This window comes from Cygnus atratus, chromosome 13 (assembly GCF_013377495.2).
Source record: "Cygnus atratus isolate AKBS03 ecotype Queensland, Australia chromosome 13, CAtr_DNAZoo_HiC_assembly, whole genome shotgun sequence".
NCBI classification, from domain to species: Eukaryota; Metazoa; Chordata; class Aves; order Anseriformes; family Anatidae; genus Cygnus; species Cygnus atratus.
In genome coordinates, this window is record NC_066374.1 from 18,093,411 (window position 1) to 18,115,337 (window position 21,927).

At 37.9% G+C, this 21,927-nt stretch overlaps 1 protein-coding gene across 1 annotated transcript in view; it reads right to left on the reverse strand.

The window, feature by feature from the left end:
• Positions 1 to 530: 530 nt before the first annotated feature.
• The window catches only part of DACH2 (dachshund family transcription factor 2), a 283,098-nt gene continuing 261,701 nt past the window's right edge, over positions 531 to 21,927 (reverse strand). The window contains exons 10-14 of the mRNA XM_035541609.2: positions 10,736 to 10,881; positions 10,062 to 10,209; positions 8,041 to 8,184; positions 4,939 to 5,009; positions 531 to 731 (exon numbers count right to left, since the gene is read on the reverse strand). Coding sequence (XP_035397502.2) covers positions 531 to 731; positions 4,939 to 5,009; positions 8,041 to 8,184; positions 10,062 to 10,209; positions 10,736 to 10,881 — 710 coding nt within the window. The remainder of the gene's footprint in view (positions 732 to 4,938; positions 5,010 to 8,040; positions 8,185 to 10,061; positions 10,210 to 10,735; positions 10,882 to 21,927) is intronic.

Here is a 21,927-nt window from a genome sequence, read left to right on the forward strand (position 1 = left end):
GGGGCTGTTTAGTTTGAATCAGTCTGTCATTAAAAAAAATGTATCAGAGAACACAGTTTGCGTTATGCTCTATTATTGATGAAATCCCTCAAAAAAAGCCTTTCCCAAAACCTCTTAGCAAAGCATGTTGACTAGCTTGGAAGGAGGCTGCATCCAGGCCCCCGATAGTGGGATAAGGACCACATCAGTTAGAAAAAACATAGAAATGGATCCTGTCACTAACACACACACACACACACACACACACACACACACACAAAAAAGACCAGGCCTGCAGCTGGTTCTCATGTTTTTGGGCTAGTCATTCAGCAGAGTAACAACAGTGAGTGAAGATGACTTCTTTGCTTGCTTTGCTAGTTCTCCAGCAACACTTTTCTCTTCCATTTATCTGTAAATACTTAACAAATTGAGCAGCGAAAGAGGAAAGATAGCACACTGTAAGCAGGGCATGGTTCCTGCCAGACTCACGAAAGAGCATGAACGAGTGCTTCTGTAAGCAGCAGTACGAATGAAGCTCCGTTCTCTTTCTATTAATCTCTCGCTCTTTCCGATTGCCCCTTTGCCACAGGCGTGCTCTCTGCTGTCCTATGTGCAGCTGATGTGCTGCTGCCGCTGGGAGCACTGCCAGGCCTAGGCCTGGGTGCCCGGTGCTGCGCTGTTACACGCTCATAGACGTGTGCCATTTGGTTTTCTGCCCCACTTACTTTGTGCTTAGGACTATTCACTTGACTCTGTCAAGTATTTCCACATCTATGTTAAAAGACCTAAAAACTTGTACAGAAAATAGGAATTATAATGAGTAACAATAGCCAAGGACAAGAGTATGTTCACTGAATACTAACTACGCAGATGCTGGATTGCCATTGTCAGCTTGAGTAGGAAGGGAGGTAACATAGTGGTTCCTGCTGAGGAAATACTGACACTGAATTATTGAATAAATGTTTGAGCCCTTTGTAAGAATAGAAAGGTATGGACCTTCACATTCAAGAGTCTCCTGGGGGAACCTTTCCTCACCTTTTGTTTTCAGTAAATCACAAAATCTCAGCTTCCTCCATTTTGTGTGTGGTTACAGAGACAGAGATTCAGAAAAATATTCTGTACCAAAAGCACAAATAACACTGAGATCAAGATCAATGACACCATTATTTTTAAAGCCCTGCATTTGAACACCAGAAGGAGAGCTATGTAGTCAGTGAGTACTGTAATCTCATGAGCAGCCTTTTGGTTAGCAGCTAATGAGACAGCTTTCACTAGTGCATTGCCATATCACAGATATGAGAGTCTACTTAGTTGCACACTAATTATTTCAGGAGGTGGGGGTAGGTCAAAAGATTTTTTCTAAAAACACTGCAAAATGGTGCAGCACAAGACAGCTACTAGAGGTTTACTAAGTCAGAGCAGCCAGAGTAGGACATGCATTAGAGACAGCATGGTTTGGACAGGAGAACGAAGAAAAGACCTGAGACTCAAATGAAGCAGACAGTGAAGGACTTGCTCACAGGGAATATATCAGGCCTCTTTAGTTTAATCTCAGATTTTCTAATCACAGGGTTCTGGTCTGTTCTCATGTTAAACTCTAAGTGCTTGAACATTTTTTTCAGTGAAAGGAAGACCAGGACAATAGCACTGTAATTTCTGTGATGTTGAATTTATCTCCTGCAATTGAAGACTACTCTGAAATTCCCTAGCATGGTTGGTTTCAGAGGATTGCAGCATCTGGAGGTATAATTTGATAGAATAACAAAGAAATTAAACTTCTTAAAAAACACTACACCTTCCCCCCCCCCTCTTTTTTATTGTAGGCTGGATTTAAAAATAAGCAGGTTATATCAGAATATTGAAAAAATATAGCCTGTTTTTCTAAATAAGAAAAAATAAAATATGTCCCAAATGTCAACAGTCCTTCGTCTTTGGCAAACAGATAAAAATAAGAAGTTATTCATGGTTACTAACAGTTTCTGTGCTAAATCTCTGCCAGGTTATTTCACAAACAAAAGCAGCAGCAGCCCCATTTGACTCTCCCATTGCATGTACAGTGAACTATATTACCTCTGAAACAAGTTTTCACCTCAGGAAAGTCTGTACGCCTATGCTGTTGCCTCGTTCTTGAAATTTAGAGTCTTTTATTTTTTGTGAATTGTTATCACCAAGTATTATGGTAGCATCTATTTTTTAAAATTTTAAGATAACATTGCTTTGCTGATTGTTCCAATATCCCCTAACAATGAAATATAGTAATACAAAAGTTAACTAAGGTATAAACATGCAAAAGGAGAAGTCTCCCTGCGATCATAAAATGATGTTATTTTCTGTTCAGCAGTTCATGTTACTGCTGTTCATGCTAATTAATTAAAGGAGCTGTTGCTGTAATGTGCAAACAGGGAATCTGAGAAACTGAGAGGGCTTTTAGGTCTCGGAGTGAAGTTAAGTCAATCTGGGCGCGGGCAATCAAATGTAATGAAATCACTTGTCAGTGCTAAGCTTGCAAAAACTGTGAAGTTTGACTAGGGAGTAAAAGGATTATAATTAGATTTCCAATAGGATAATAACTAAATGGCAGAAAGCAGTAAAGAGAAAATATTACTTTGTTAGCTAATGGTGCTGCTGTTCAGTTTTAGTTTTTATCAGCACACTTGTAGTTGTGCTAATTTAATTTGCTTTTATCAGCAAAAATGCACTACTCGAATGGTACTTGAATGTCATTTGCAAAAATCATTGATCTGAAGGTGCACTTAATGACACCCAGTATGTTTATTTTATGTGAAACGGAGATTGGTTGATAAAATGGCTGATGTACTATCTTGCCCAAGAGTGAGTTATGGAAGCAAGACCAGAAGGGTATCTGTGTGCATGCATCACCCTCTCCTACACCACTTGGCTATGCAGGGGTCTTCATAACTACAGGATCTATTACTTATCTATTTTCTCAGCTAAAAAACGTCTCTCAGGCTAAGCTATGCTGGACTAGAAGATCAGGTGTTTAGAGGATGGAAGTATTAGACTGTAAAGTTCAAAAAAGTTTTAGTCTTGTCAACACAAAATTTCAGTTCAATTAATATACAAAGCATAGAGAAAATGACTCTACTAAATGGAAGAGATTTATAATGCATATCAGAATCCCAGTAAATGAACAGCTTGTGTTAATAAAATCATTTTAAGAAATGAGCATAAAATATGATATGACTTAATCACTGTGAAAGATGGCTGTGCCGTATTTTTGCAATTTTCCTTTAAGCCATCTTAAGGAGATACTGGCAGTGAAACTAATTGAATTTCAAAGGAAAAGCACTATGTGAATGATAGATTTCTGTCCAGCAGAGCTATTGACAACAGAAAAAGAAAGGTCTGCATTGATGCTAAAGCTTTTTTCTGTGCACAAGAGAGAGATTTTGGATGCTTGGAAACAGTGTTAGGGACACGTGTTTTGACCCTTCCTGCTCCCAGGGCCCAAAAAACAAAAGGCAGCAAATGAAGGGGGCAATGGAGGGAGTGTGCCCAAATTGTTAGAGCGCAGTGTAAGAGTAGCTGACAAGTTTTAGAAACTGTAATCAAAGGAAAATAGAATAAAAAGATACTACAGTATCAGCAGAAATAAAAAGGGAGGAGATGGTGCTACCGAATAGAAACACTTTGTAACCTAAACATGCTCTATAGAGTTCTTCAGAAATCTTTTTGATCAGCTGAGAGTGCATAGTGAAAGAACTGGATAAACTCATCACACATTTACATATGAACAGGATTACCACACTGAAATTGTCAGAGAAGCCAATGTGTGCTGTCATTCATTATTGTGGTGAAGACAAGAATTGACATATTCTGCTTTCACAGAGGGGTACCAAATTCAGCAATACTGAATATAATCAGTGAATATACAGATCTCCCTTGGTTCAGGCTTTTAACCCGAACAAAAACTTTGTGACCCAAAGCCTTTTAGAACTGAAGAATGACATAGTTGGGATGAGATTAAAAAAAAATCTGAAATAAAAATCATAAAATCACAGGGCATTCTTTCATCAGTAGACTACGGGAAGTTTAAGGAAGTTCTTCTAATAGGTAAATGGTTATTGGAAGTTGCAGTGCATCACTCTCGCCACAGCTGTTTATATTCATTTTTGATGGAAAGTCAGATTTGAGCTAACTGTATTTTTTTCTTCAGTTAAATACAGAAATTAACTTCCTTTTTTTCCACTAGATTCTGTCCAGATGCACCTTTGACTCACAGAACGTCACTGGAAGAGCACTGAGCGCTTATCTCAGCAGATATCATAAGCAGAATTATAAACAGTACGAATAATCTGCTTGTCAAATTTAAATACACATCCCAAGTGCTTATCCAATATTTTGACTATTTCAGGCAGAAACAAATTTCAAACTGCAGTGTTTAGTGCACAACTCCAATCATACACACACACACATATATAGACGTATTATATATGTATATATATGCATATATAAAAATGAAGTTGTAACTCTCTTTCTTTGTAATGCATAGCATATGAACCGAAAATCACAAAAAGAGACAGTAAAAATATTTGAAAGCTTTCCTATATAGATGACAGACGGACGACAGATGCGTACCAGAGGTATGCAAAGTCAAGCCTTTAACAGTTGAGAAACTGTAGAAGTTATGTTTCTATCTCTAACTGTACTGGTTCTGGCAATACCTAAGATAGAATTCTCTAGAACTCAGATGGTCTTGTAATTCCCTTCGGTATGTGCACATTTATTTAAGATTAATATTTAAGATTTATTTGAAGACCTCTGGAACTTTTGTCTTGCTACCTGTGTAGCAGTAGTAGTTTGTCTTGCTATCCTGTGTAAAATCAGTTTTGGACTAAGCCCATATATCTGACAGCTAAATATGAGAGTTTCCCACACCTCTATTTAAACAAATAAAATTCCTGATCTCAAAAAGTAATGATGGGAGGAGGTACATACTGCACCTTGCATTGCTGCACTGTCGTGTTGGGTTCCGTTGTGTTCTATTTCCATATCTGGGATTCCAGCATCTGAAAGATGTGACACCAAAGATTAATGCATTCCCCTTTGTCCTTCTCTCATGCATCTTTAGAAAAATATTTATAGCAAACTAGGGTGATCACCAAGTTGCACGGCCTTGCATAAAACATTTGGTCTTCATAGAATTTTCAGTAGTAAATCGTTTTCAAAATGTGCAAACATTGAATTATTTTTAATGTGCTTCACATTTGTCTGATGATCAGATAATAATCAACCCATGATAATCTGTCTGTAAAATTCTCTTGGAGAATGAGGGCATCTGACATATGAAAAATAAAAGTGGAAATTAAACTGTGATAATATTAAACCAAATTGGCTTTCCCAGGCATATACCTGCAAAGTAGAGAATTAGAGAATACAGCCAGTACCAGTCAGCATGTGTGTACATGTGTGTATGTGTGACCGTATGTTATAGATAGGGACTGTTGCAATATTTCATTTAAAAGACTTAGCTCGGGATATTGTAAGAATGTTCCATCACCCAAAGCAAAATTACGTGTGATTTTTGTGAAACATTTCCAGATTTATGAGAGGAGCCTTCCAAAATGGACTGTGCTGTTTTTTACAAGTTGAGAAAGTGTCATAATGACATGCAGTTTTGAACTATTTAATTTTGTCTTGATATACCTCTGTATGCACAGTCCTTTGGGGTGGGGCTGAGGGCTCAAACACCCCAGGGTGTTATGATAACAGATGCCATTATCCACCTTGTGCCAACAAGGATTAGCGTGAAGGGTATGTGATTTGAATCCATGGTACCTCGAATCCTGGAGAAACATCTGCTTCCCTTATAATACAGCACTTAGAAATTACAGCAGGAAAGGAAAAAAAAAAGAAAGAAAAAAAAAACTGAAAGGGAGACGTGTACAGTTTTAAAGTTTTTCTGTGTAGAAGCCTGTTCTTGACATTCTCAAGTAGAGAATAACTGTACTGGTGCCTTCTCAGGTCGCTCTAGTTGGACTTGTCAGTGCCTATTGCAAAGATGACATTTTGCTGGTCACTGTGCAGCCTGACCAAACCCTTGTGTCAAAGCAGGGCAACTGATTAAAGTACATGTAAGAGTACTATAAGTAGTATGACTAGTATATCTAGTCATATATGTTTATATGAAATATGTGATATGTGTATATGTAGCCCTATAAATATTTACAAGCACATAAGTAATACTTCCATGTATATATTTTTTTCTTATAAAATTACAGGTGACTCATTACATAGGGTTCCCCTTATTCAGGTTCTTTTTTGCAAGGAGAGTTCAGGGCACTGGACTATTAATCTCAAAAGGTTCTCTCTTTTCAAACCTTTTAGAGAATAATTCGTATATACGTAAAATGACAAAGTCATCTGTAACTAATAACAGCATCTGTTAAATGAGACAGACCGTCAGAGTTAAATTAAAAATATTCAGAATAGCCCTTCACATTTTGTTGCCATAAAATTGTACCTGCAATTAAATTGTGGATTAAGATGCTAATGAGCTACCTGATTTGCATGTGCAATCAGATTAGCATGTAAATATCAGCTTCTTGCAGGCACTAACATATATATGACTACCTGAGCGTGCCTGCAAATCAAAATGTTAGCAGGCAGGCCCACAATAGCAGATGTAAAGATCTGTTAATCACATTGCTGGCGTGTTGGTACCCTTTAATTTGTGGCTTCCAGAACTGCTGAGTACTCCTAACTGTAGTGCGATCGGCAGGTGCTTACCAGCAATGACAGAATGTGGGTGAATGACCTTACTGGATAGGAGTATTTTAGTTTTCATCTGACATTCACCACAGGGTGCTGGCTATGCCTGTGGGATCTGATCTGGGCTTTTTTCTGATCCAGTAGGGGTGGTAGAAAAGGTCTCTGCTGGCTATGTCCGCTCACTCTACCTTGGGAGACTTTCCCTTATCATGGCGCAACTACATGCTGTATATCCATGCCTGAATCACCACCGTTCACTGTCAGTACATCAGAAAAACCAGCCAGTTCCTGGTTGCAGTGATATGCTGGACTATAAAACCCAGCAGATGAGAATGCCTCTGAAACATGTTGCTCTCATAGTTAAAGAGTTTATATCTCTTAGGTGCTGCAGATAAATCACAACTCATGGTCCATTGCAGAGTGTTGCAATGGCAGTTCATGTAGACAGGCTTGCCCTAGCTTTAAAAAACAGCTTGGGTGCACCTCACAACTGAGAACAAAGGACAGGTTAAACTGATTATTTTCACCCAGCAGTTCTGGCAGTTTTCAGAGTCCGCTTATGTTATTATGGCTCAGTTGCTAGCAGTAGCCGAAGTAGGCAGCACAAAGTTAACATGAAGACTACATGACACACAAAAGTAGCAGAGACTGAATATAACACTGATTTATGAGCCTCTGCAGAGATTTCAGGATAAGCATGCACAGACTAAACCTTTGCTGCAGAACCTGAAATTACTTAAAACTCAGGTAGGTTCATTCTCAAAGATTCAAACCAACATTGTACAATTTGATCAGAACCACATTAAACAGGAGAAGTGAATACTCCCACTACCTGGAACATAATCACCCTGTTTATCAAATTAACTGATTTGATTTTGTTTTTTAAGACTATTTGGGAAGTATTCAAAAACCTAGTCAGCTCATAAAGCTGATACATATTTAACAAACTTAATAGATCCTGAGGCTAAGGAAACTTCAGCCAAACAGCTTTTAAAATGAAGCTCAGCAGTTCTAAAATTGAATCTGCTGGGACAGAAGAGTTCAGAGAACCTTATAGGAACCAAATTTCACATTGTCTTAGCTGGCACTGTAACAGATTTCTCTGGTAATATATTCAGCATTTCTTGTCATGCCTGTGTAAACTGCTCTGTTTCTCTAGTTGCAGACTTTTCTTGTTTTAATTCATGACCCAAAGCACATGGTCCGAAATAGATTTTTAATTATTTCAGGAAATGATTGTGTATTTTATTCTGGAATTTGCTTTATGCAGCTTTTCACTTAATTAAACATCATTTTAAGTTAACTGTGAAAGGCCAACTAAGACATTACCATTTAACATCCTGAGACCGTCACCTGATGTGGCCTGTTTAAGCGCCTGTTCCACTTGTTCTCTTCTCTTTGATTCAAATTCCAAAGCTTCCTGCAATTTTCTCTTCGCCTTTTTTTCTTTCTTCAAGCGTTTCTGAATTGTTGCTGGAATGCAAATATACTGTAAGAATGGCTGTTAAAGCACAATTAATACATAATGGAAAAGTGATGGCACTAGAAAAGGTAGGTAAAACTAACAGACTAAAAAGAATTTGAGCTCCGTCATGAATGCCATGCTTAACTTACAGTCTATTTCAGAGTCTGCTAGTGTATACACTGTTGCAAACGTTGTTCCAAAATATTGTTAAAATTATAGGTAAATTTACCCTTGCAATATTTTGCAATCCATTTTATTTGTTTGCTTCTCCTGTATATTAGACAAATGTGAATTTCAAATCAACGATATTGTTAGAAAAATTACTAAAAATATGGAAAGAATTCTGGGAAAATCAACAGCATTTACATAACTTTTTGTGACCACTTGTTCATCTGCATTCTCATCAACTTTTACAGATCTGTCTGGATTTGTGAGTGCTCAAGTCAGGGGAATAAAAGGATACCATTGCATGGGCAATCTCTGAGAGGCTTAATAAATTATTAATGCCAGAATGTGATCTGGAAACATAACTTTGAAAAATTGAGTAAACCATGTGGAAAAGCCTCTCTCTGACTTTCTGTAATAATGAAGATGTGGATGTGGTGATGACTTAAAAGACAAACAATTCTGAAGATATTGATTATTAGAGAAATTCTCCTTTGAGCCAGAAGCCAACAAAGTTTGTGAATGACTTAAGGTTTTTGTTGACTTAAATGTGACTCAGGAGGTACATAGTGTGCTGTCTGCTTACACTGAGATTAAGTTTTGTTTTATAGAAATACAACAGTCTCATCTACACTTACACTGGGGTGATGCAATGATTTTGAACACCCACTGCAATTGAACAACTTCAATAGTATTTACTGATCCTCCACAATTCGACTTAGAAGTGTCCTTCTTTGTCATCTCTTACTGAGCCTTGGTGCTGTAGACAGGTCTGTTCCCCACACCTAATTTCAATTCAAAATGCACAGGCAGATAGTACTTGGCATTTATGTTTGTGGTCTTATCTAGCTTTATCTTTCTGATTTCATGGATGTAATCTAGAAGTAGCTTTTGGCACATAAAAAAACTATTTCTCTCCTTTAGATGAAGATTTGAATTTTAAAAAGAAGACTGCCTGCTTTGCAATATCACAGCGAAAAATTAGATTTACCAATTTAATTGCCTATTATTATCAAAAGCTTCTAAACAGTCATGGTTTTCTTAGAAGGCCCCATATTGGGAGTGCTTTTGTATCTCACTCTTCTGATGGAAAATAAATTATCTAGGGTTATTTGTTTCAGATCTTGCACTTGGGTAGGCAACTTCTTGTACTTCATCTATTTTGTTGCACTGAAGCTATCCACAAGAAAAATTAACTGACTAATACCTAAACTACAGAAATCTCCATTACTCAGGAAGTGTAGGCTAGGTAAGTGGTAAGATGATGAAAAAAAAATCACCTAAATACCCAAATTACAGACATATTATCTTTCTCAAAATAAGACTGATCCTCAATGCTTGGAGGATAATAGCAGGAAACAAAAGAAATTAAAGCTGTCAAATGAAGAAATCAGGCTGGGAATACACAGGCAGAGTGGTAATAATGCATGTGAACGCCATGAAACTGAATCAGCCTTCCTCCACAGAACCAGCCAAAACACTCTGCGGCCAGTTGCCCTCCAGGAAATAATCCTTCAGTCACTGTTCTGTCTGCTTACAGAAAAGTGTGCTTCATTCTGTTTTTATTAAATTTAAATCTTTCATTACCAGTGCTAGTCCACTGCTGCATTACACTGAAGTATGAATGTCAGTTAACTCCGAGTCCTCAATAGCTCCAGCTGGAAATGCCAAAGGGTTATACATTTAATAGATATCTAAACTCCATTTTTCATTCACTCACCTCTGCTTTGCAGCTCAGCTGTAAGTTGCCTTTCCAAGCTCTCTCTTAGTTCTCTCTCTCTACAAAGCTCCATCTTTAACTCTTTCTTTTCCTGCTGTATCTGCTTTTCCTGGACTCTGGCATTGTCCACAGCCACTTTCAGAAGGCCCTAAAACACATGCAAATGTAAGAGCTGAAAATAACGTTTTGTTTCAGCAGTGACGAAATTCATCCATTTGTTTCTTTTACTTCCTCTAGGAAAAATAAAATATCAGGAACCTACAGACCTGGAATGCAACTGTGCATTTAAAGTAGCTAAATGTTAGATAAGGGCAAATTTCTGGCATGGTATCATTCAGTATAGCGTTTGCACATTCATCCTACTGATACAGTTTATTGCAAATGAAGTGCCATATCATTGCTGACCTTGGTCAACTGCAGGGAGAAGCAAAGGAGGAATAATGAGACTGGTGAATTTTAATATGACCATTATTGCCAACTATTAAGTCAAATAGACAATGCATAAAACTCTTTCATAATCAATAATGCCAGACAGTGAAAACCTAAGCATTACATTAAATAAAAGAAATTAGAATTGCAGATACAAAATAGTTTCTGAAACTTTTTAAAGAGACTGAAAAAGAAATACATTTTATCTGTCATGACATAGCCTGGCCCTATAGAGAACAATTTACCTGAATGTTGGTTAATAGTGTTTCTACTGATGAAAGACCATCAGCAAAAAGAAATGGCGCAGGAAATCCAGGAGGCAAGGCCTGTCCAGCCAGTTGGACTTTATCTAAGGTTGGTTTCATTATTGGAATGGCAATTTGGACCTCTTCTGTAAAGATAGGTTTAAAAGCAACATCAGAAAGCATTGGAAATATAGGTAAATGTCATTTCTAGAAACTGTTTCCCTGGAAGTCAAAATACAAGCATATTAGCAAAATTGACATTGTTTCAGTCTTTGGGCAGCCATGGCTGTTGCTAAGGCAAGTTTGCAAAATAATTCAGAGCAATAATAAATATACTGAAGACTATAATGTAGCTCTAATAGAGTATAGACTATTATATCTCAAATTCTACAGAATTATACTACAGAATTATAACAGTATTACGCAGTTCATTAAACCTGAACGACTTTTCTTCATTCTATCATGTTTGCTATTCTGCGACGAGCATTTTTTGTTGCTATAACCTTGAAAAAATTCTAATCAAGAAATGTATCACATCTCTTTACCCCTTTAGCATTATCCTTCCCGTACTCAGCAGTAAATAATCTCCACTGAGTCATCCCCTCCTGCTTAGCTAGCACCAACTCCAGGCTGTCAGTAAAGCGTCAGCACAGGCTTTCTTAACAAGTGCCTTGCTACGGTCAGCCTTTCTAGTCACGGGCAGTAGCCAAACATGCTTTGCTTTGCTGAGTTATCTCTACCGAAGGTGTAAAGCTGGGTGGTGGGGGGTCACAGGAGCAGCCAGGGAGGAGAGGGCACTCCGGCGCTGGGCCCTGCTCCTGTGATTTACTGCACAGAGCTAGATTGATGCATCTCTTATAAATTGTAGAATTGGGGCCTGGTAACTTCCCCTCTGCTTGTTGTTTCAGTTAGATCAAGTTGCTATAGATCGAGCTGTGCACAGACAATAGAAATGTGTACACAGAAATAAACAATGATATTAGTAATTATTTTTCAAAAATCTTTCAGATTTTGTGATGAATCTGTACTCTCACCAACAAACTCACATTTCTGAATAGACAATTTAATGATATTTTAGGATAATAATAGATATATCTCCTTCTCTCAGATCCCTTTGTGTACTACTTCTCCAAGTATTCGTTTTAAACATCGAGTTTATTGCTGAAAATCATAAAATTAAAATCTGCTAGCAGGCTTTAAAGACAAACTCTGCACACTTGTTTTTCTCTGAAATGTTAAAAATATTGGTATAACATTCTAGGGAAATCCAGTCCATATATAATACACTCTTCTAATCTCCTTGGCACTTGCAGAAATCATGAATAGCTTCTCAGCAATTGCTTTTTAGTAAAGTTTGAAACTAATATATTGTCCATAAGTTCATGATGCATGTGTTTTCTAATGGCAACTGCACAGACAGTCCTGATAGTTTCATTTGTCAAGTGTCTTGGTCATATTAATTCCAGGATTTACAATTGGACCACACTGTATCCAAAAGGCCTCCCTTCTCCCACTTCTCTTATTAATAAATAAATAAATAAATAAATCAGAAGGAATCTGACCACAACAAATTAAACCACAGTGTCTCTGCAGCAGTACTGTTATCTAGTTTAACAACCTCCAGGAGCACCTATTGAGCAGCAAGCGCTTTTTGCTGTTTCTAAAACACACCTACTGACAACTAAGCCAGGAGCATTAGCAGATCTCAAGTATTCTTTGAAATCTCTATTGAGGGAGTATATTTGTTTTCACTGTGTGAGTTCATTAAATGGAACATCTTCATAATGACTCTCCAGGACTAATAACAACAAAAGCCAGTAACCTCTTCACATCTTCATAGCTATCATTTTAGAGCTGTGTTCGTGTAATTTAAACGATCCATTTCTTGAACAAACAAACAAAAACCCCTCTGGTAACAGACTCAGACACAGAATTTGTGCTGATTCAGATACACTGTTTCTCATATTTACGTATTTTCTATCAGTGACAGTTTTTAAAATGAACTGATTAGTTGTTGCATGTGTTGCTACACAGAAATAATACCTAAGTCACAAAATACTGAACAGAAGTGGCATTTGAAAAATAAAGTAATACATGAAGTATGCATAACAGAAGACTATAGCGGCTTTAAAATCTCTAGAAATCTCTCCTATTTGGAGATGAAAGTAATAACATTAAATTGGCTGAAAGGAAAATTACTATTGACTGTGAAGACAGGTTGCATGGTCTATGGTTTGTAATGTTACTGTACAGCAGATTGAAGTTTCAAAATAGTATTACTCTTCTTTAAAGAGATAGACACAGCTAAATTAGGTGCTGCTTGCTGCAGTGAGGATCAAATGCAAAAAGAATCATATTTCATCAGACCTAGTCAACACCAGGAAAATAAATAGAAATATAAGAGGTATGCAGGCAATGATTCATTTTGATAATCTGGCCCAAGAGAGACACATAGAGACAGCACACAGATCTAAGCTTCTACCAAAAGACAAATAGGACACAGAGGGTGGGAATTGGGATGACAGTGTAGCAGAGGTCACATCGATTTTCAGCAGCAGTTTTCACACAGATGAGATAACCCTGGACTCTATTTGGCCCATTGTTCATATCCTACCTGTCCCACAAGCAATAAATTTCCAAGTCCCAGAAAAAGGGCAGTAAAGAAGAAGGATTCTACTTATGACTTCTTATGATTAAGTTTTTGTGCTAACCAAACATGCTTTGCAGACCAAGGTCACATTGCATGTTAAAGTCTGTAATAGCTGAAAACTAGAAGAAGCATATTATGTTTTAGCGTATATGGGTGGAAACTGTCAAACCATTCATCATTTTTTTTCTGATTGAAATCACACTCTGCAAAGATGAATGATAAATGCATTAGAAATCTATTTCAATCTTGTAATAGGTCTTCACATTTGAATGGTGTCTACATCTTGTCCATATTCTGAGTAAGTGCACAGTTCGGCAGAAATTTATTAGCTAGGCTTAAGAAATCCTTATTGGTAAAGCAATTAAAATGGCATGTGTTGGAAGCATTTTTTGCAGATTGTCTCAAATGCATCACTTTAAAAGAAAAAAAAAGATGTTGATTTCAGCATTTTGATTTTAAAGAAAACTGAAGATATAAATGCTAAAAGCAGCACTCGCACATACAGTACAACAGAATACACAAGAAATAAAGCTAGGACAAATACTATCTAACCAAGGACACAACCAACCTTCCTATTTATTGAACAAAGTGGGAACTACTTTTATTGAGCTTGTTTGTTAAACCTGCCATGCTTTATAATAGCATTCAGGAATCCATTTAGAGGGCAGTCTTTTTATTTTAATTTCTAGCTGGCATCCAGGTGAATAGACGAAAGCAAAAAGTGTATTTCAGAGGAAAGAAATACAGAGTAAATACTAACAGTGAATTGAATTATTATCCCAGGAAAGCATGTGGAAAGGTGCTAGAAAGTTTCTTGTTGTTAATGCAATATACTAAAGTATTTCATCTTCCATCTTCTGCCTAAGTTGCAGAAATCTGGATTGGAAAATTAAGCATCAAGCTATGGACTAAATGCAGCACTGGGAACATGAGTAACACAAATTGCTCCCTGCATGACAGTGCACAGCCCAAACCAACAGGCAATTTTGTTTACCAGCTGGTTTATGTTCTTTCAAAAGGTATGCTTTTAAATCCATCATTCATATACCTGGTATACTTGACACGTCACATCCCTCTCAAAACAAGCTAGAAATATTAAAGCTAAAATTTACAAACTACCTAGCAGTAGTTAGATTATCAAGTTATTTACTCACATATACTTCAAAACTTACCTGTTTGGAGGCATTACATGTAAGCCTCACCTCAAATAGTTTATACAACATAAGTTATAATGCATTAAATAAATACGTGACATGTAGAGAAAAGCATTAAAAAAATCATACAGAATTTATAGCTATTAATCTGTTACTAACTAAGACATTCGATCTTAGAAAACCTTCAGCCAGCATTAATAATACGGTTTTGGACATAGATGGCACTGGGGTCATTCCTGTTCTCTGCCTATGGCATACAATTTAGAAAGCTAGGGACTAAAATGGTTTATCATAATTATAATTCTTTAAGCTTCATATTTGAATGATGGGGATTACATTTAATGGTCCACAGTTAGAAAAGAACAGCCTAGGTGCTCTAATGCACTGTTTTGACCTTTAATAAAACAAAACAGAGCATCTGCAACACCAGCTGAGTTGTATGTCCTACCCATCTTTGCAAGTAAGATATTATATTTTTATTTGAAATAGCATCATTTGCCAAATTATCCAAACTGATAACCCTTGACTTCCAGTTGTATTTCTAATTCACAAAGACAGTGATAAGCAGTGGTGACGAAAAATGGCTATTTTGGCAGAATTAGGGCTCAGATCCTAATTTTTGACAGCAAGAAGCAGTTTTCCAAAACAAGTGAGATTTCTTATTTTAATTTTAAACCTTAGCAACTTTTGTTTTGCTTAACTAGTAACTAGTAGTCTTTTTTTGTTGTTGGGTTTTTTGTTTTGTTTTTTCTTTTACAAAAAGTATGTAAATCCTGTAATCTGAAGCACTGTTTATTTCAAATATTTTATATCTGTTGGTCTGCAAGGACAGGGTTGTCTGTCTTGTGTCTGAAAATCCTCCATAGACATCTGCCTGCCTTTCTCACCCTCACTCATTGCTTCTCTGCCAGGAGTTGAGCACTCCTCTTCATCAGTGAGGAGAAATACCTCCTTCTAACCTGGCCCCAACCAGACTTAGAAATTTACTGCTTTAACCTTGTGATTCAGGTGCCAAATTTAAAGTCACTGCTGTTTTTCTTAATTACAGTCCCTGAATGAACAGGGTCAATGAATGCGACTGGGGAGTATCTGATTAATCCACTGCACTAGCTTTAAATCAGACTTTACTTCATTTTCAAATGATTGATACAACTTGAGAGCACACAAGTATGTTTCACTACTGAGCTTTGCCATAAAGAAACTTCACTTTAAAAATAGTATCTAATCATTATATATACATTTCCAGGCTGCCCTAAAAGCTTTTGGAAACTATAACAAAACAGCAACATCAACTATCCTCCGCTTCACAGTATCTGCTTCCCAGCTGGTTCTCACCCATGCAATCTGAAATCAATTGATTTTTGTCCTGAAGTGTTTTGTAAAATCTCTTCATTGTTTCCAACACAGGGGGAAAATGTAGAGCATGTCTGTTACATTTAAAGCAATGTGCTGGCTTAGGAAAAACTGAATATTACTGTAGTGAAAAATAGAAGGTGAGCTGCGCAAGCAATGCATAGACTACCCTTTCTATAGACCTGCTCTCAGGAAGTACGAGGGTGTGTTTTCCTGAAAGATGTCATAAAGAAGGCACTTAGTGTTAGAGTAGGAGAAGGAAGCAAAAAGCAGAGAAATGAAAATTTTGGCAGGAAACACTAAAATAAGAGTTTAAAAATTGTCTTTATCTGTGCACTCTTTAACAAGGGGCACATAATTATACAGCTTTGACATTTTCATCAATGTACTCTCATTAATAAGACAGAAAATTATACCTATTTATAACTTCAACATATTTACAATATGCTCTGATGTTCACATGGCACTGACAGTAAAAGCACCTGAAAATATTTCATTAATTCCAACCTTAACAAGAAAAGGACCTAAGTTAGATGAGATTTGCATTTTACAGCATTAAAAAATTATATGGAGGAGTGCAGTAATTCATTGGACAGATATACGAAATTAAATGTTTCATAGCAAATAACTTCAGTCTGAAGTTCAATACATACAGATTAGGAAAAATACTACTGATGTCAATTGATTAAATTATGCTCATTATGAAAAAGTGTAAGTACAATTAATGCTACCAATAAGTGTATTAAAAGCCTTCCAAAGTACTATATTTTATCTGTGCAATAATTATTTACAATTAATTGTTTGTCTGTATTATTATTATACCTGCTTTATGATATGAACTGTTCCTCGGGGAGGTTTTGGTAATCTGGATTCCAAAACATTTGAGGTTGCTCTGTGCTTTATCTCCTAAATCTATGGAGAAGCTTAATTACTGTCAATCTGCATTTTCCATATGGCAATTTAAAGCAACTAGTAACTTTCAGCTAGTAATAGTAACTTGTCATTCCTCACACGGGCAAGAAGCATTATTTCTACTGACAGTAGAGAAAAGTGAAAATGTGAATTATTCAATAAAAGGCTAGTAACAAAATTGTGACATGGAAGAAAGGAAGAAAATGAAACAACGAATGACATAAACAAAATCCTGCTCATGGCCATTATCAAGAAATCTTTTTTTTTTTTTTCAGCTAACTCTCCTGTTAACATTCACAAAGGTTTTTTCATGGTGATTTTTAAGTATCACTGTAGTCTGACTACTCCTCTACTGAGATTTTAAACTGTCAGATGAGGATGGGTAGGAGGAACTTGCCAAGAAAAAAAAAAAGATTCTTCAATTTTCTTGGCGGATTCAGCTTTTCCCTATTAATGTTGAGATTATTTCTTCAACTATTTTGTTGCAAATATTTATGACTCCATATGGAACAACAGATGTTGAAGGGAAGGGACAGCAGAAAAGACTTCATTTTCAGCAATTACCCTGCTACTTGTTGTCATACTGTAGGTGTTCTTAGTGCATCTATTTTACATACCACCCTGTCCTTTCACACACTGCAAAAATGTCAGTTTGGATAATTAATGTAATAACTTCAGTCCCAATCATTTCCACAATATTCATTTATGAAAATAAAATAAATAAATAGGACAACAGGAGGAAGAAATCAGGAAGGAAGGAGCTAGACAGGAACTGCTCTTCCAGTCTTTCTGGAATATCTGATCAGGAATCAATTTCTCACAAAGCCACATCAGGTCCTTAGTACAAAACCTTTCCCTTTCTCTCTGAGACAGATTCCAACGATTGCTACCAAGAAGAAAAATCACACAAGAAACAGAAAAATAAATCTATCCAGTAAGCAGTGCAATAAACAAAATTATTGCATAATGCTGGTGTGGAAACATGGGCGGGGTGTGATGAGGATAGTTAGGAACAGGCTGAAGGCCAGCACAGCGGCCGGGCAGCCTGAGCTGGTCGGAGAGCACCAGTCCCCTGCAGGCAGAGGGGGACACCCGCTCGCAGAGAGTCGTGCCCGCTGCGCCATGTCCACAGGCAGCACGTGCCAGCCAGCTCCTGGCCAAACACAGCCACGGTCAGCGAGGCATGGCACTCGCATTAATAAACTGCCTGAGCGTGCATCCAAGAGCCGTGATAACTCAATCCCAGCACCACAAAGTGCAGTGATGTGGCCTCTGGACAGGCGGCAGCTCGCGGCTGGTGCGGCCTGCAGGGTGGGCAGGCCAAGCTGGTGGCTGCCCGTGATGGCCACTGACACCGGCGGGCCTGAAGGCTGAGGTGTGCCCCGCGAGCAGGCCCCGTGCATGTCTGCCGGCCAGGACTGCACGAGAGCCCTGACAAGCCTACTGACCAGCCAAAGGAAAGGCAGCCCGTGTCTCCACAGTCAGCCACACTCTTTCATGTCCCACTCACAATAAAAATATACAACGTGCTTTTAAATAATTTTCATCTTCTACTCCCTTTATTGCAGCATTTGGTAGTGTAATAAATAATTTGAAACAGATCTCATTAGCAAGATCCCATTTTTTCCTATTCACAAAATACACACAACCGTGTAAGTGCTTCCAGGGAGCTGTGATCAGTGGGACCAAATTTTCACCAGGATGGCAGCTCTGCTTGTATTCCCATTTCACACCTGAAAAGCTCCACCTGCCTGCTTAAGCTGCAAATGTGCCACCAGGAAAGGCTTTTTAACTTGTCTTCCTGGTCTAGGGAACTATTCACATGTCAACCATGCATATGTTAGGTACATGGCAAAGGACATACTTGAAATGGCATTCTTCCCTTCCAAAAGCCTGTGTTCCTAACCCAAGGCAAAACCAGGCTGGATTCAAGACACTCATTGCCTTCTGGGGTCCAGGCAGTAAATGTAGGTCCTGAGTGGCCAGAAGGAAATGTAAAGGCGCACAGAATGGTGCAATAAGGAGCGATGTTATTCCTCGACATCAACGTTTAGTGATCACCAGCAGAGCTGACTGGAAGCCAGGGAGCCAGCCATGGGTGCCATCCGAACACAGGCAAAAGAACTCTAAACCTCAAAGTTAATTAGTACAAATATTTTTGTAAAGTCTTCTGTTAATACTATAGAGAGATTATAAAGTTATGCATTATATGATTTATGTTAACATAGCAATTATAACAGCCAAGATAACCTCATCTCTCCTAATTTGTTTAAAAATAGTACCAACTTAGTATCAGTATTATTACTGTTAAGTTCAATTTCTTGAAGTACATGTGTAACTAGCAGTTAAATCCCTCAAATATTTGAAGCAGGCAGAGTACTCCATTTCCTATTTCTGGATAATTATTCCTGCTTTATTAAGGTTTATTTTACAGCTGTATAAAATAGGTTATAAAGGACAATTCTGCTATTATGTCCTCCCCTGCTTAGGCTTAATAAATATTATATTCCACACCATCCATTAAAGCCAAGTAGTGGAGAAAATAGGAGTGGTAGTAATCTCCTCCACAGATGTAAAATACCTTTAATAAAATAAGGGTGTATAACAGTCAGGAACAAATTACTGAGGTCTGCTTTAATAAAATAGTACCCTTAAAGAAGTATTACTCTTAAGGTACTGACATTCCCACTGGTGATGCAGTGTATCCTTTCAAAGCAGTATAGCTTGTTAAAATGGCAAGATATCTTTTTGCAATAGAGTGTTTGTGTCCAAGCACATACAAGGTTTGTATAGAATGCATCCAGGGAGCCATAAAACTGGTGGGAAACATATTTCTCCATGGTATTTTAGTACTTCGAAAAATTCAATCACTGGGAAAAAATGTTTTGCTGTAAACATCTGAAGAGCCTTATAAAAGCAATGGCTTCCCACAGCACCTGCTTAAATAATTTTAAGAGGGAGTATGTCTTTGCTCATCTTCTAAAACTTGTAGAAACCTTCGCCTATTAATTTCCCTGGTGCTGTAAGGCCAAGGCACTTTTAATCAGAAATAATTATGACTGCAGTTAGGGGATGTTCACCAGCATTATTTTTGCTCTGTAGAAATAAGACAACTTTCAAAACTGATTGCTTGGAGAAATATGACTGCTTTAATAGGAAAATATACATAGAAAGATGAACACCTTAAAGTTCCTTTTGAATTAATTATGACATTCTTCAGATGTCAGAGAAGTACCCTGTTTATATATCCTAGCATTTCAACTCAGTTCAGTTACACGTTGATTTTATAAACCCTGATTATCAAGAAACATGAGAAATTCATCCTTTTTAAATCTACCTTTTCACTGTTTTAATTCTATAGGTGAGTAGCACTTCCGTGCCGTGGCTGTTACCAGTATAATTCCTGACACAGTCCTTACGTAGTCTTCCAAATAAAACTTTAGTCTCACACCAGCTCCTCAGACCTCCCGTGCTGCACAGCACACATCCTTCAGTCCCACAGCACAGGCAGAGGGGACCAGCTGTGGCATGGCCCTGCCTCCCAGCCCAGCTCCTGCTGCAGAAACCAGGCTCCTGCGCAGAACAAGACTGACACCCTTTTCCCCCTGGAGGGTTCAGCCAGCCCCTGGTGTGCAGCAGCACTCCTAAGTGCTGCTGTTTCAATAGCACCATATCTCCTGCAGGTATTGGAGGTCACAGAACTGAATCTAATGTCCCTCTCGGGCTAAGAAACAGTCAGAATTTGGCTTATCCCAGTCCTCCCCTCTTCGACTAAGAGGGCAAGTAATAGGCCCTCTGATAGAAATTTTGTCCTGGTGTATCGATATTACATCTTAGTGACAGAATGATTAGAGTCACATATATCAGTATTACAGCAGCTCTCGGAGTGGAGAGCTGCATGTCCATAGCAACGTAGCACAACTCTTTGCCACCAAATAATTACATGATGCTCTGGGGAAAGACAAGTTTTCCTAGCACACAGCCAATCTATCAAAAGGGAAAACTCTTTCTGACCCAAATGGCAGCTACGATCACAGCATAAATGTAAGCTAACCACCACGTAGTCCTCATCCACTACTTTGCAACCTAATAACTGTTAAGTCTACTGCTGTCACTTATCCTGAGCTCTTTTGAAAGATCAAATACTGAGGAAAGCAAAGAAAGTGGAAAACTTTCTGCAGAAAGGAGCAGCTATCTGACATTTATCTACTGTATCCTCCCTTCAGATCAGCCTGAGTGTTGAGTGTGGCTCCTGGGGAGGCCGAAACCTGTGCTGCCACACGCTGCAGGTTCACTTCACAGAGCATATTCAGTGACCACCTCGCTACTGCAACTCCCAGTTACATACCCGAGACAAAACATCACTTGCAACAACAACAAAAAAGTGTTAAATAAAGTATTTAAATTACAAGTAGCTAAATCCAGGGTCCTATGCTTTCCTCTACGAGGCTACTAGTACAGTCCAAGAGTACTGTTCCCAGAAGCTGGCCAGCTTTTTTCCCTCTATTCTCTCTGCCCAAGACTTCTGCTATCCACCTGAAACAGCAAGACACATGAAGTCATGCTCTGCTATGGTATGTGGCATAGAGCAAAGTTTGGCAATAAAGTCCCGATGTTTAGGCTAATTTCTTTAATAAAATCCTAATATCCATTCATGCCAAAGCACAAAAACCTGAGCACCAAGCAAATGAAGATATATTTATTTTTTCACAGAGCTATGTGCATGTACAATACTGTTCTTTTATTGATTTGGGATTGCAAACCAATCACTCCAGGAAAATTTTCAGAAACTTCACAAATCTTCTGCTTTTAAATCACTATAAGTTCTAGTCGACTTTAAGACAAAAAAATGCCACTAGTGTTATCATAACTAAATACAAATCTACTAGGCAGATTTTTGGATAAATCTCTTGGACTTGCATGCTTCCTAACTGAAAACAAAATACGAACTAAAACGAAATACAAACTCAAACAAATTATGCAGAAAACCAGTACTCTACACCTCTCACTCATTCACAAACAGGTTTCAAACCATCCTTGGACTAGGTTGGATTGCTGAAAAGCCCAGCCTCACAGGCATGCCACTTTCTGCAGCCTCTGGATTTGGCAGCCGAAGCCTGGAG